This window comes from Mobula birostris, chromosome 3, assembly GCF_030028105.1.
Source record: "Mobula birostris isolate sMobBir1 chromosome 3, sMobBir1.hap1, whole genome shotgun sequence".
In the NCBI taxonomy this organism is placed as follows: domain Eukaryota; kingdom Metazoa; phylum Chordata; class Chondrichthyes; order Myliobatiformes; family Myliobatidae; genus Mobula; species Mobula birostris.
In genome coordinates, this window is record NC_092372.1 from 147,498,604 (window position 1) to 147,513,262 (window position 14,659).

The following is a 14,659-nucleotide window of genomic DNA, read 5'->3' on the forward strand; positions in this document are numbered from 1 at the left end:
TCATTCTTCGTGGCTCAACCACTCTCCATTAACTAAACAACTAACAAAATGAGAATATGTAACAATACTCATTTGCTTCTACCACACCTTAGCGTATGTGACATGGCCCCTACATCCCAGCCCCTTAATTACTGCACTGTAATAATTACTACATACTACTGTAATAAGAGACATGAAGTCTTCAAGGACAAACACCTTAACATTTATACAAATGTCCACTTTGTTTGTCGTCATGTAAGTCATCTAGGCCAGAGGTTACGAGCACTTAGCCCAGTACAGAATGATCTTTACCATCACTCTCTGTCAAGTCAAAGTCATGCATCTTGTAGAGCTGTAGCTCCTCAAACCTCTGCCTCCTGTTGAAGACAGATCTTGGTTATAGGCTTGTCTGGACAGCTAGTCTTGGTCTTGATGTGCACATGCTGCACAAATCCTCTTCTGTCTGTAAAGATTTAAATGTCTCTTCCCATGATCCAAGAGTTTCAAGGCTATGTGTCATCAAATATAGGCACAATGTCTCCTGGGAGGACATTGCATCTCACAGTTGACCATTTCTGACATTCCTGTATCTGTGGTAAATACTCCTTGACCCAGTGCTTCCAAGACAATTTTGATATGTATTGAACCCGCTTCCATCTATGATGAGTATAAATGCCTTCCTTTTGGAACTCTCCTGGTGGTGAGGTCTTCAGAAGCAACAGCTGGTTGGGTGTTAATGTTTCCAAATTGTTGTAATTGAAAGATGCTTTCGAAGTTGGAGTACCCTTGACAAAAGCCTCTACTTTAACAAAGGACTGTGTGGAAACCCTCTTCGTCGAGATTCTGTAGCTTCATAGTGGAATTAAGGACCTTTTGCACAGACCTGATCAATCTCTCCCATGGTCCTCCATGATGTGAACCAGCTTTGGGGGGGGGGGGGTGTTAAACATCCACTTTAATTCCTTTTTAAAGAAGGACATCACTGATCCGTGAATGATTGCACTACTCAGTGGCTTCTTGCAACTCACACTCAGCTCCAACAAAGTTTGTTGCATTATCAGCGAGCTGTTCATGAACTTGTACTCGTCTTGCTATAAAGAATGAAGTGCATTAATAAAGGAATCTGTATATAAGGAAGATGCCACTTCAATGTGAACAGTTCACATAGCTAGAGGGGTAAATATGGCCCCATACCTCTTCATTGTACTCCTTGCGCTCTTTACCCGGAAAGGTCCAAAGCATTCAACTCCTACATATTCATCTGGAAAGAATCTGTCCAGAGTTAGATCTGCCATGTGCTGGCATCCTGGAGCTGCTCCTTCCACCACAATGTGTCCATATGGCTTGCCACTGTAGCAGTGATGAACTCCATACGAGGGATGAAAACTACTTTCCCATGATCAGAGCACTGTGCACTTGAGAACATGTGTTGTGCAACGATAGATAGGACACTGCTCCATAGCCATCTTCGCTATGTCTGTTGCTTATTCACTTTGAGTTGAAAACCGCCTTCAGCACAAATGGATACATGGTCACGATAGAGAGACACCACTTCTTCCTCAGAGGATACTGACACAAAGCAGTCATCAACATAGAAGCAATGGAAAACCTTATCCACCATCTCACAGCTGGACTGTTCTTCACTGTTTTCTACACATTTCTCAAGAGCAAAGTTGGCACCACTCTGTGATAAAGTTGCTCCAAAGAAATGTACCACTATTCTAAAGCCCACCATATCACGGCTGAGGTCACCATCAAGTCACCAGAGAAACCTCAGCAGATCCACATCTTCAGCTGGTACTTCAACATGATTAAACATTAATTCAATATCTGCCATGATCACCACTGGTTCTTTTTTGAATCAGGTTACGATCCAATTAGTCAGCTAGTAAGATATGGTCCCTGTAAAAGCTGAGTGATATTCACTGAAAAGTCGCTCCACAGTTAAAGACAAAACAAACTTTCCCTATTCTGGGGTGATGAATACCATGATGTGGAGTATGCTAGACTTTCCCTCACAGAACAGACATACCCTTTTGCTGATGAGACCATTTCCCTTCCATTAGTTCCAGGTTCAGTTTTAGCTTTACTTCTCACAATGGCCACAGTAGTGGCAAAGCTGCCTCCTTCAACCTTAAAACAAAGTTGTGATTTAGTTTTGTTCACACCTTTGCTTACTGCTGATGATGTAGCATCCTATATATTCCCAAACACCAGGTGTGTAGCAGTCTTTACTTGCCTTTCAATAAAATAAACAATGCCATTGAAAGTAATCTTTAAGTTGTGCCTTTTCAGCAGTTCACAGACCACAGTTCTCCATTTATCCCCAAGCATATAGGACAATTTCTTTACAACAATTGACAGGTATGTCTAGCTCATACATGTACTGCACTTTCTATTGCATTGCAAGCCTCTAAGAAAAAGTCTTGTAGAGTTTTCACCTTGTCAGATTTGATAGGTACCCAAGAAAGAGCCATTGGAATGCAGGTGGATGCTATTTTCTGTTAGAGTAACATAATGTTCCTGTAGTAAAGCCTTAGCTTTTATATATCCTTTCTTAGTGACAGACTGGCAACTTCTGACAAATTTTCTAGGGGGACCCCTAATGTACTGTTAAAGGAAATAGAGTCAGTCATTATGGCTATAATTTTGCTTCCTCATACTGTAACATCAATAATATTTTTTGACCCCTGTCGTCTAAAACAGAAGTGTTTCCTTGCTTTATGTAAATGTCCCCATGAGCCCCTTGAGCTGTTGGGTATGATATAGGTCCAGAGTGCCTCCTTAGTGCAGGCTAGAAGTAAACACTCTGAACTACCTCTTGGGAGCCCTTTTCATGTTTTACCAGCACCCGAGGAATAAATGAATCAACAGTGACATTGAATGTTTTTTTTTCTCTGTGCCTCTTCAAAATAAGAATTCAAACCAATGGACTGTTCTGCTGGAGCACCTTTAGCACTTGCCTCATTTAAAGTCCTTAGCTCATTAACTTTGGCCCTCTGTGCAGCAAATTCTTCTTGCAACTTAAGCCGCTCCTTCCTTTTCTATAGCTATTCCTCTTGTTCTTTCATTGCATATTTGTCCTTCAATAATTGTTGCCATGTGATTAATGCAGCTAATCAGCCTCTATTTTAATGTCTACAGAGGGGGTATTAGATACAGAAGTTGCTCTGTCTGCTGCAGAACATCGATCCCTGACATTTGACACACTTGTTCGGGTCTATGTCATCTTGTGGGCCCTCTGCTACATGTGTAGTCAAAACACACCCTTGGAATTTGAGAAACTTTGTCTGTTGGAAGGTGAGACACATATTCACTTTTTGTAGCAACATGAAGTTCAATATAATGTTTGGTTCAACCATTGTTTTACATCCCCTATGAATGCACTGCAATAATGATCAGTTCTTGAAAAACATCTACTTTGTCTTTCCTGCTCGAACTTGGAAAGTAATAAGATTAACATGTGATGTTGCTTAGCAACAGCATCACAGGTATTAGTCAAGTCCTCACGATGAGATTGCACTTGTGAGGCACATTCTTTAATTTTGTTCACATTTGTTTTATATTCTTTCAGAAGACTTTCAGTTCTACCCACCAAAGCTTTCAAAGTAAACTTAATTTCTCTTTTGCCAGCCCCGATGTGAGGGTTGCTAGTGCCAGTTCCATTCACTCATGTTACCTTTTCTAGTGGTGTCAATTGCACTTGCCTCTTTTTTTTCCCTGAAGCACCAGCGACATTCAATAAATACAGGCAACAGTTTGTGCATGTATCCACAGCGCTTAAACCAAACAGCCTTCAGATCAAATGTCAGCAACCAGAATATTTCAGCACTTAAATAAAACAAGGTGATGAGCCCTCAGGGAAACACCACACAATCAAGTAATGGTCCCCAATGGACAGGCAGCAGTGACCATTCAGAATTGTGTTCAAGCTACAAATACACAGCATGAATTAACAAAAGGTCGTTTACTTGTTGCAGGCTGCTTGGGTTGCCAAAGTGCAAGCTTCTCAGTGTTGAGATTCCAATTTCACAAACAGTTCTGAGGCAATTCTTAGCTGTAGACTGGTGTTCATTTTGTATAATTATTTTTTGTTGACAAAATGTAATGGTTACTTTAAAACAAACCAAAACCACTGAGTCAGGAGATCGACACTGTATGATGTGCTTCTAATTATGAAGTTCCAAAGTCAAGAAAGGTACATTCGATCCTTTATTGCAAAACAACCAAAGATGAATTGTAGCGATAAAAAAGCTAACAAAACTAAATTAGCGATAAGTATTCAAACTAGAGAAGTAACCAAGTTAGCAGCTGAACTAACAAATTTAAGTGTACTAATAGCAATCTAGTTAGCGTCCCAATTAGCGCAACTAAGCAGTCGAATTAAATTAGCATTCTAATAGCGGTCAACAAAAAATATAGTTCTGCATGGCTCATCCCCTCTCTACAAGACTAAACTAAACATTTAACGAAATGAGAGGTAACTGTACTCACTTGCCTCCACCACACCCCAACCATATGACTGAAAATAGATACATGGCTCTTACAGTCTTGTTTAGAATAAAAAGGGATAATTCAGTACTGAGCATACACTTACAAGAATATTTTCTTTAACCTGTTGTTTCACTTAAGACTTTTCACTTGTTTAATGCATGTTGTCTGATAACAGTGCTTATTCATTGGCAAGATGTTTATTTACATTTATCCAAATAAGTTTCACAGGCATTTAAAATCAACAAAAATACTAGTTATTATCTGTCATTAACATTAAAATAAAATATTAAGTTTGTAAACATAAGAATGTAATACATCACAAAGCACAGAAGACTAAATTCAGGCATGGCACTGTTTTCATTATCATGCAGGAAGAGGAACATTGAACAGCTCTTCAAATCAGACATCAGGCCATGCCATTTGTACACATTTTATTCAAATTAAATTCCTCCATCTTTTGGTACTTATCTTACAAATAAAAAACAATTTCAACATCCTCAGTGCATTTCTTAGTTAGCTGCCCCAGTCCTCCTTCAGCAACATGTAATCATATTACTTCAAAATCAACTAACAGTAACACAAGAATTAAAAGAACACCAATATAACATCCTTTTATAGTTTGTTTTACATATATATATATATATATATATATATATTTATATAAAAACACTCCCTTCTGTACAGGACTTCCTATTATGGATCACTATATCTTGTAAGCTTGCTAGATTTCTTACATTATTTTGGGCATTTATTGTTTGTAAAGTTAATTATCAGTTTTACTCCCTCGCTTCACAGCATTTAACTGGAAAACAAAACTATCTACACTCACAAGATATTCCCAAAAGGAACAATATATACTAGACCAACTGATTTAGTTAATTACAGAATTGTGACTATGACCTCAGCAATAAGATATGTTTTTACAGTTTTCATGTTAGTGATAATTATTCAGCATATAACAGAGCAAGTGATTCAATACTTGCATAAAATCAAGTAACCTAAAATAATTGAGGCATTAAATTTAAAGTTTTAATATACTTACAGTAGTCACATATTGAAAATATAGCACAAATAGCATATTGCAACAAATGAGATGGAAAAAACTTTGATAATTACTGCAACAAGGCAAGATGAAATTGACAGTGAAACAATGCTGATCTGAATATTACTGCTCTGCTCAATAATACTCTAAATGGGAGATTGGGTGATAAAAGACATGCAGAATTCATTGCAGAGCTTCTAGTGAAATATCACTTTTAGCATTACTTTTCTTCACAGGCTTAATATTTTTCAGAGGAGTGGGTGAGAGGAGAGAAATTACTTGTCCTGTTAGACACTGCAAGGAAGCCAAGAAAGAATAATCATTAAAAGACATTTTTATAAGAAATAGGAATTTATTTATTGAAATATAAGGCGAAATAGGCCCTTATGGCCCATTAAGCTGCGCTGCCCAGCAACTCCTGATATAACCCTAGTCTAATCATGGGGCAATTTACAATGACCAACTAACCTACCAACCAGTTTTTTGGACTGTGGGAGGAAATCGGAGCACCCGTAGGGTCACTGGTATTGTAATGTGTTGTACTAATCACTTCGCTACCATGCCGCTGCTGTATTGTTTAAAATGAAGACCAAAAAAGTCACAGAGCAAATTGTATGCATCAGTGGGCAGAGATGTAAAGAAAACATGACATCAAACTATAAACACAACAGATTCTACAGATAAGAGAAAATCTGCAGATGCTGGAAATCGAAGCAACACAGACAAAATGCTGGGGCAACTCAGCATGCCAGGCAACATAAATGGAAAACAGTACAGTCGACGTTTCGGACTAAGACCCTTCAGCAGCACTGGAGAAAAAAAAGATGAGTAGAGTTAAAATGTGGGGTGAGGAGAGAGATACACAAGGTGATAGGTGAAACTGGGAGGGGGAGGGGTGAAACGACGAGATGGGAAGTTGGTGAAAGAGATAAAAGGCTAGAGAACGGGGAATCTAATAGGAGAGGACAGAAGGCCATGGAAGAAATAAAAGGGGGGAGGAGCACCAGATGGAGGCAATGGGCAGGCAAGGAGACTAGGTAAGAGAGGGAAGAGGGGATGGGGAATAGTGAAAGGGGTAGGCCATTTCCAGAAGTTCAAGATATCAATGTTCATGCCATCAGGTTGGAGGCTACCCCAGCGTAATATAAGATGATGTTCCTCCAACTTGACTGTGGCCTGATCGTGACATTAGAGGCTGCCATAGACTGATATGTTAGAATGGAAATGGGAAGAGGAATTAAATAAGTGGCCACTGGGAGATCCCACCTTTTCTGGCGGACAGAGCATTATGTGCTCAGTGAAGTGATCTACGTCAGGTATCACCGATATACAGGAGGCTTTTACAGATTCTACAGAATCTTGAGCAACACACAGAAAAGGATGGAAGAACTTAGCAAGTCAGGCAGCATCTACAGAAGGAAATAAACAATCAACGTTCTGGGCCAAGGTCCTTCATCAGCACTGGAAGGGGGCAGAAGCCAGAATAAGGTGGTGGGGTGGATGGGTAGTACAAGTTGGCAGGCAATGGGTGAAACCAGCTGAGAGAGAAGGTGGGTGGGGGAGGAGGATGGAGTATGAAGCTGGGAGGTGATAGGTGGAAGAGGTAAAGGGCTAAGGAAGGAATCTGATAGGAGAGGACAGGGGACCATGGTAGAAATGGAAGGAGAAGGGGATCCAGACAGTTGCGATCAAAAAGAAGGGGTTAAAGAAGAAATAGAATTGGGAATGGAAAAGAGAGAATGGGGACAGAGAAAAATTACTGGAACTTAGAGAAATTGATGTTTGTGCTATCAGGTTGGCACTTACCCAGACAGAATATAAGGTATTGCTCCAACCAACCTGGTTGTGCCCTCATTGTAGCCCAACATGTCGGACTGGGAATGGGAGGGAAATTGAAATGGAACCAGGAAATCCTACATTTTGTGGTGGATGGAGTGAAGTGCTCTACAAAGCCGCATCCAGGTCATGCAGATGTAGAGGAGGCTGCACTAGATACATGAATGTCCCTGACAGACTCGTAGGTGAAGCACCATATAACCTGGAAGTACTGTTTGGGCCCCTGAATGGTGGTGAGGGAGGTGGTATAGGGACAGATGTACACTTGTCCCACATAAGGATGAGTGCCAGGAGGGAGATCAGTGGGGAAGGATGAATGGACAAGTGAGTCATGTAGAGCAATCCTTGCCAAGAGTGGAGAATAGGGATGTTGGGGGGGGTGGGTGACGGAAAAATGCGGTAGAATCCCATTGTAGATTGGCAGAAGTTACCTTGAATGATGTGCTGGATAAGGGGGGTAAGGGGGTGGTAGGGAAGGACAAGGGGAACCCTAGCCCTGCTACAGTAGTGAGAGAATGGGGTGAGGGCAGATAAGCATCAAACCACTTGTCTGAACAATGCAGTAGACAAATCTGCATTTGGACCGAAGCAGTTTTGTTTAGTTCAAATGGTAGAAGTAAAAATACTAAACATATGAATTTTCTTAAAAATACTATGTTGGCAATTAGGCTTTACTAACACATCTCTGGAACAAGATTAATCTGGTGTTACACCCAACAGTGTTGAACTAAACTACAGTAATCTTCTCTAATAATGGGAAAATAGCACTCAACCACTTTGTTGAATTAGTTTAATTAAATGCCCAAACTTGTTTGCTGCTTAATTTTAAATAAGTGAGAACCAAGAATTGCAGCCACAAAATACTTTCAAAGTAGTAAAATAGAGTTTAAAACGGCAATGGTGAAAGTGTGTAATGCCACTTCATCAGAATTTCATATAAAACACATTTAATGTTTTGATGCTTTGTAGACTTATATTAAATATTAACTACTGGCTCTAATTACTGACTGCTGCTATCATAAAAAAATACACAGACTATTGATGGGGAAGACATGGAAATGACACATTTTCACCGACTCATTAATGATGTTCTGGGTTTCTGTTAGATGCAAATCTATATTATTCAAAAACAGGAAACAGGTTTAAAACATATACAAATGGGCTTCCAAATTAGATTTTAAATACATATGTCATGTTCTAAACTATTTTTTAAGCATAGGACATTCTTTAAATATCGCTTCAAAGTAGTAATGTTTCTTGTAAAATCACTTCAGCAAAGTCTTGATTATCCCTCAAATCACAAGAAAGAGTATGCCGCAATATGAAAAGACTGCTCACATACAAAATATTGATGTTAAGGAAATATATTACTTATTTTAAGTGGTGGGGAGATTAATATCCAAATAAGATATCAACAGTTTAACTGAACTAAATATGGCATAAGATGATTTTGAATTCTCATCAAATGGGATATGTTCCAAATCATTAAAGCCAGAAGCCTACAGTTATGCAGAACCATCAACATAGGTATTAACTACTTGTACCTACCTTTAACAAAGAAAGCCCACAGTTCTAATGTGCTATCTTTGTTGAATTGACAAATAACTAACTTTACCATTTACTGTGGAATTAAAAATACGGTGATGTAGAATAACCATATCCGATTTTTTTTTAAAATGTTGTCTGCTTAACCAACTGTTCCCAATTTCTACACCAAACCATGCTTTAGATCCTACGAAAATAAAATCCCAATAAAGTAGTTTATATCATTTGCCATTCAATATTAGATCTGTAACAATATAAAGACCATTACTTAAATATCATTGTCTCAACTTATTTATTGCAAATTTAATTCTTTGGAAATGTTTCAGAACGTTTGTTATTTAGATAAACTTTAAATGAAATATTGAAACTGCTATTTACAGTTCAATAAATTTTTGAAATAAAAAGAAAACTGCAGTGTGCAATAATAATATTTTAATAGTAAAATTTATTTTTAAACTTTGCCAATTGGTGGAATAAAATAGGTATACGCCTTTACAAACAGTTATATCCTCATATTTCAGGAAATGTAACTTGACATAGTTTTCTACTCAGAAGTTTAAGTTCCATGAATATCAGTGCAATATGCAGACTGCAGAAATTGCTTATTTTGGGCCCTCTCCTTTTATGTAATGCTGATATATTGTATTTAAGTTTTCTAGTGTGAAAATTCTGAGATAACATGAAAACAAAGTTCTATCCCATTTTAAAATGTTTTTTTTAAAGCTGATCACTTCTCCACAAGTTGTTTTGACAGTTGTTTAGGTCTTGTGCAGTTTGATTTTAATGCCAGGTAATCAGAGAAGTTATGCAAGCCTTCCACAGGAGCCAGTGTATGTAAAGAAAAACATACACAAAACTAAAATGAAATGTTCAGGTTCTTTTGTGATGACCACCATAAAATGATTCTGACATAATTCTGAGGTGTTTGTAAAATGAAATTATATACACTCCTCAAGCCTGTGCACAGGATATAAAGTGCCTAGAAAACTATTAAAACCCTTTCAGTCTTTTTAATGATGAACTTCTTATTCAGTGTCAGGTTCTGCTGCTAGAAATAATGACTTGCTTGTTTTCTTATTCTTTTTCAGAAGCTGCTCCTGTTCCTTTTTTCTCTGTTTTTCCCTTTGTTTCTCTAATTTCTGTTGTGCTTTACGTGCTTTTTCAACTAATGATTTCAACTCCTTTAGCTTCTTTTTGATAATGGCCCGATCTCGAGAAACGTTAATACCTAATGCCTGCAGAGAAACAATATTTGGAATGACAGTTAATACAAGGTAAACAATAATTCAGGTTAAACATTCTCCTTCATATCTAAGCATAAGAAGTGTTCCGCACACCTGTGAAAACAAAAGATGGAGTATTTTGAAAAGGAGCCCTGTGTTAAAACTGAGAAATACCACAAAATTGGATTTTAATGAATCAGAAAGAATATCAAGAATGCTAAAAATTGCAACTCTTGCCACTTGCTAATATAAGCTTTCTCAATTTAGGGGGAAGAGCTTCTGCATTAGGGCATGGACTTGGTGTTATCCAGAGTAGTCTTGGAAGAAAACCAGTTCTGCACATTCTCGTGTCCTAAAAGTGCTGACTAACAGTAGATCTGCCTAAATTTATCAGATTATCATAGCTGGCACCCTGTACAGAGGCTCAAATCTGTTGAAAAAATAAAAGTCAACTACATGATTACTCTTCTTGCTTATTTTGAAATGCTGTTCACCTGCAGTTCTAAAAAAAGGACCAGCACCCCATAATAAATTAACCTGTACCTCCTTTGTGCATATTTGATCTATTGAATGTAGTCAGCATTTTCTGCTTTCACTCCACTCTTTAAAAGTTCAAACTGATAATTAGATTAACTGAGCAGCCTAAGAAAGTATAATAATAATAATAGTAATTAGAAGCAGTAGACATTTGATGTCTTGGGCCTGCTCTTGCATTTAAGACCACAGCTGATCTTTTACGTCAGCATTAATTTCCTGCACTAACCCAAATCCCTCGATTCCCAAAAATCTCAACTCCACCTCCCCAAAAACAAGATGATCTCTAAACAGCATGATATTATTTTCCCACTCATTTATTAGACCAACACAGTGTCCCACTAGAAAATAACTATTGTAATTTAATACAAACACCTCTGATAACGACTCTTCATCTCTCTGCATCCCAAATCATGGACAATGTATCTGTTTATAGCTTTCTGATGTCAGGTGACAGAGAGTAACCTTTACTCAAGCCTTGTCATTTCATTATTAGTTTCATGAAAGTTACTGCTCTTTAATTTCATGCAAAAGCTGCCCTTCAATTCTAGACTGCAATTCTGTTGGCACACATTGACCATTCCTAACTACAATTGCACCACTTGTGGTGGTGAACAGCCTTCTTGAATTGGCATGGTTTGTGTTGAAGGTACACTACCAGCTGCATTATGTTGTATGTTCTGTGATTTCGGTAATATATTTGGAGGGAACTAATGCTGATTCAAGCACCTTTTATCCCTGTCTTATAATGAAGTTCTTTTGTGTCAGGGGGTGTAATGAGTTCTTTCGGCCTGTGCAGGGCACTTGAGAGCATTGGGCTGAGGTTTTTAGAGCCATAAAACATAAGCAACTCTGCAGTTACTGTACATCCAAAACAACACACACAAAATGCTGGAGGAACGCAGCAGGCCAGGCAGCAAATATGGAAAAGAGCAAACAGTCAACATTTTGGGCCAAGTCTCTTCATCAGGATTGGAAAGCAAGGGGAGAAGTAAGAGTAAGAAGGTGGGGGGAGGGGAGGAAGAAGAACAAGGTGGTAGGTGATAAGTGATACCAGTAGAGGGGGACGGGGTGAAATAAAGAGCTGGAAAGTGACTGGTGAAAGAGTTAAGGGGCTGGAGAAGGAGAAATCTGATAGGAGAGGATAGAAGACCATGGAAGAAAGGGAAGGAGGAGGAGTAGCAGAGGGAGGCGTTGGGCTGGTAATGAGATGAGATGAGAGAGGGAAACAAGAATGGGGAATGTACAAGGGGCTGGGGGAAATTACCAGAAGTTAGAGAAACTGAGTTCGTGCCATCAGATTAGAGGCTACCCAGACAGAGTACAAGGTGTTGCTCCTTCACCCTGAGTGTGGCCTCATCGAGGCAGAAGAGGCAGCATTGAACTGACAGGTCCAGGTCAGGTCCCACAGGTTCTTGTCTCTCAGGTCCCACCATCAGCTTTTGGGTCCTTGGAGATTCTTGTGTCCTTAATCCCACCCCATCATCTCTGAACACCCCAACCCTCCCTCCTCCTTAGACAATACCATCTGTATTCTCCCCAACCCAAAACCTCTCCTCCCCCGCCCCCACCGATTCCATCTGTGCCAGGCCTTCACAACTCTCTCTAATCAGACTTTATTGCAAATGTGTTGGAATTTGAAAATATACAAACTTTATTAAAATGTACAGCATGTTAGTATTGGTTTATTATTGTCACATGTATCAAGATACAGTGAAAAGATTATCTTGCATATTGTTCATACTGATCAAATCATTAAACAGAACATTGAGGTAGAACAAGGTAAATCAGTAACAATGCATATACAGTGGGTCTGAAGAACTGCGCACAGATTTTTGAGGATGTAACTAGTAGAGTGGATAGGGGAGAACCAGTGGATGTGGTATATTTGGATTTTCAAAAGGCTTTTGACAAGGTCCCACACAGGAGATTAGTGTGCAAACTTAAAGCAGACGGTATTGGGGGTAAGGTATTGATGTGGATAGAGAATTAGTTGGCAGACAGGAAGCAAAGAGTGGGAATAAACGGGACCTTTTCAGAATGGCAGGCAGCGACTAGTGGGGTACCGCAAGGCTCAGTGCTGGGACCCCAGTTGTTTACAATATATATTAATGACTTAGATGAGGGAATTAAATGCAGCATCTCCAAGTTTGCGGATGACACAAAGCTGAGCGGCAGTGTTAGCTGTGAGGACGATGCTAAGAGGATGCAGGGTGACTTGGATAGGTTAGGTGAGTGGGCAAATTCATGGCAGATGCAATTTAATGTGGATAAATGTGAGGTTATCCACTTTGATGGCAAAAACAGGAAAACAGATTATTATCTGAATGGTGGCCGATTCGGAAAAGGGGAGGTGCAACGAGACCTGGGTGCCATTATACACCAGTCATTCAAAGTGGGCATGCAGGTACAACAGGCGGTGAAAAAGACGAATGGTATGCTGGCATTTATAGCAAGAGGATTCGAGTACAGGAGCAGGGAGGTACTACTGCAGTTGTACAAGGCCTTGGTGAGACCACACCTGGAGTACTGTGTGCAGTTTTGGTCCCCTAATCTGAGGAAAGACATCCTTGCCATAGAGGGAGTACAAAGAAGGTTCACCAGATTGATTCCTGGGATGGCAGGACTTTCATATGATGAAAGACTGGATGAACTAGGCTTATACTCGCTGGAATTTAGAAGATTGAGGGGGGATCTTATTGAAACATATAAAATCCTAAAGAGATTGGACAGGCTAGATGCAGGAAGATTGTTCCCGATCTTGGGGAAGTCCAGAATGAGGGGTCACAGTTTGAGGATAAAGGGGAAGCCTTTTAGGACCGAGATTAGGAAAAACTTCTTCACACAGAGAGTGGTGAATCTATGGAATTCTCTGCCACAGGAAACAGTTGAGGCCAGTTCATTGGCTATATTTAAGAGGGAGTTAGATATGGCCCTTGTGGCTAAAGGGATCGAGGGTATGGAGAGAAGGCAGGTACAAGGTTCTGAGTTGGATGATCAGGCATGATCATACTGAATGGCGGTGCAGGCTCGTAGGGCCGAATGGCCTACTCCTGCACCTATTTTCTATGTTTCTATGTCTCCTGACCAAAGAAAAGATATAGCAGTGTTGGAGGCAGTCCAAAATAGATTCACTGGGATAATTCCTACGGCAAGAGAGGCTAAACAGATTAAGTCTGTATCCTTGGTGTTTAGAAGACTAGGTGAACTTATGAAAACATAGAAGTTCCCAAGGAGACACATCAGGAGACACAAGTTTATTCGTGGTAGTTTCAAGATTAGGGATCAGTCATATAAAATGAAGATAGGACATAGAATACAACACAGGTACAAGTCCTTTAGTCCACAATATTGTGCCCAATGAATTAAATTAGTATTCAAATGGCCAACTAATGGCCTTCTGCCCACACAATGTCCATATCCCTCCTTTTCCCTCACACTTAACTGCCTATCTAAATGTCTCTTAAAAGTCCCTAATGTATCTGCCTCTACCACCACCCCAGGCAGTGCATTCCAGGCACCAACCATTTTCTATGCAAAAAAAAAACTTGTCCCTCACATCTCCTTTAAACTTACTCCCTCTCACCTCAAATGCATGCCCCTCTGGCATTAGACATTTCAACCCTGGGGGAAAAAGTTACTGTCTAGTCTATTTATGCCTCTCACAATCTTGTAAATCTTTATCAGATTTCCCCTCAGTAAGCCTCTATTGCAACCTCTCCAAATCTTGACATCCTTCCTGTAATGGGGTAACCAAAACTATTATGCAATACGCCAGATGTTGCCTAACTAAAGTTTTATAAAGCTGCATCATAGATTTTTGAACTCAATGCCTCGACTAATAAAGGCAAGCATGCCATATGCCTTCGTAACAAACCTACCAACCTCTGCTTCAGGGAGCTCTGAACATGGATCTCAAGATTCCTCTGCTCATCAACTCTGTTAAGGCAAGACGATCTCTTTAATTTGACCTACCAAAGTGCATTACTTCACATTTGGTCAGGTT

General features: G+C 39.5%; 1 protein-coding gene across 3 annotated transcripts in view; it reads right to left on the reverse strand.

Annotated features, from left to right (window-relative positions):
* Nucleotides 1–4,199: 4,199 nt before the first annotated feature.
* The window catches only part of ppp1r9a (protein phosphatase 1, regulatory subunit 9A), a 234,110-nt gene continuing 223,650 nt past the window's right edge, over nucleotides 4,200–14,659 (reverse strand). For all 3 annotated transcript variants that reach the window (XM_072253423.1, XM_072253421.1, XM_072253422.1), the window contains one exon: nucleotides 4,200–10,131. In XM_072253423.1, coding sequence (XP_072109524.1) covers nucleotides 9,922–10,131 — 210 coding nt within the window. In that variant the 3' untranslated portion in view covers nucleotides 4,200–9,921. The remainder of the gene's footprint in view (nucleotides 10,132–14,659) is intronic.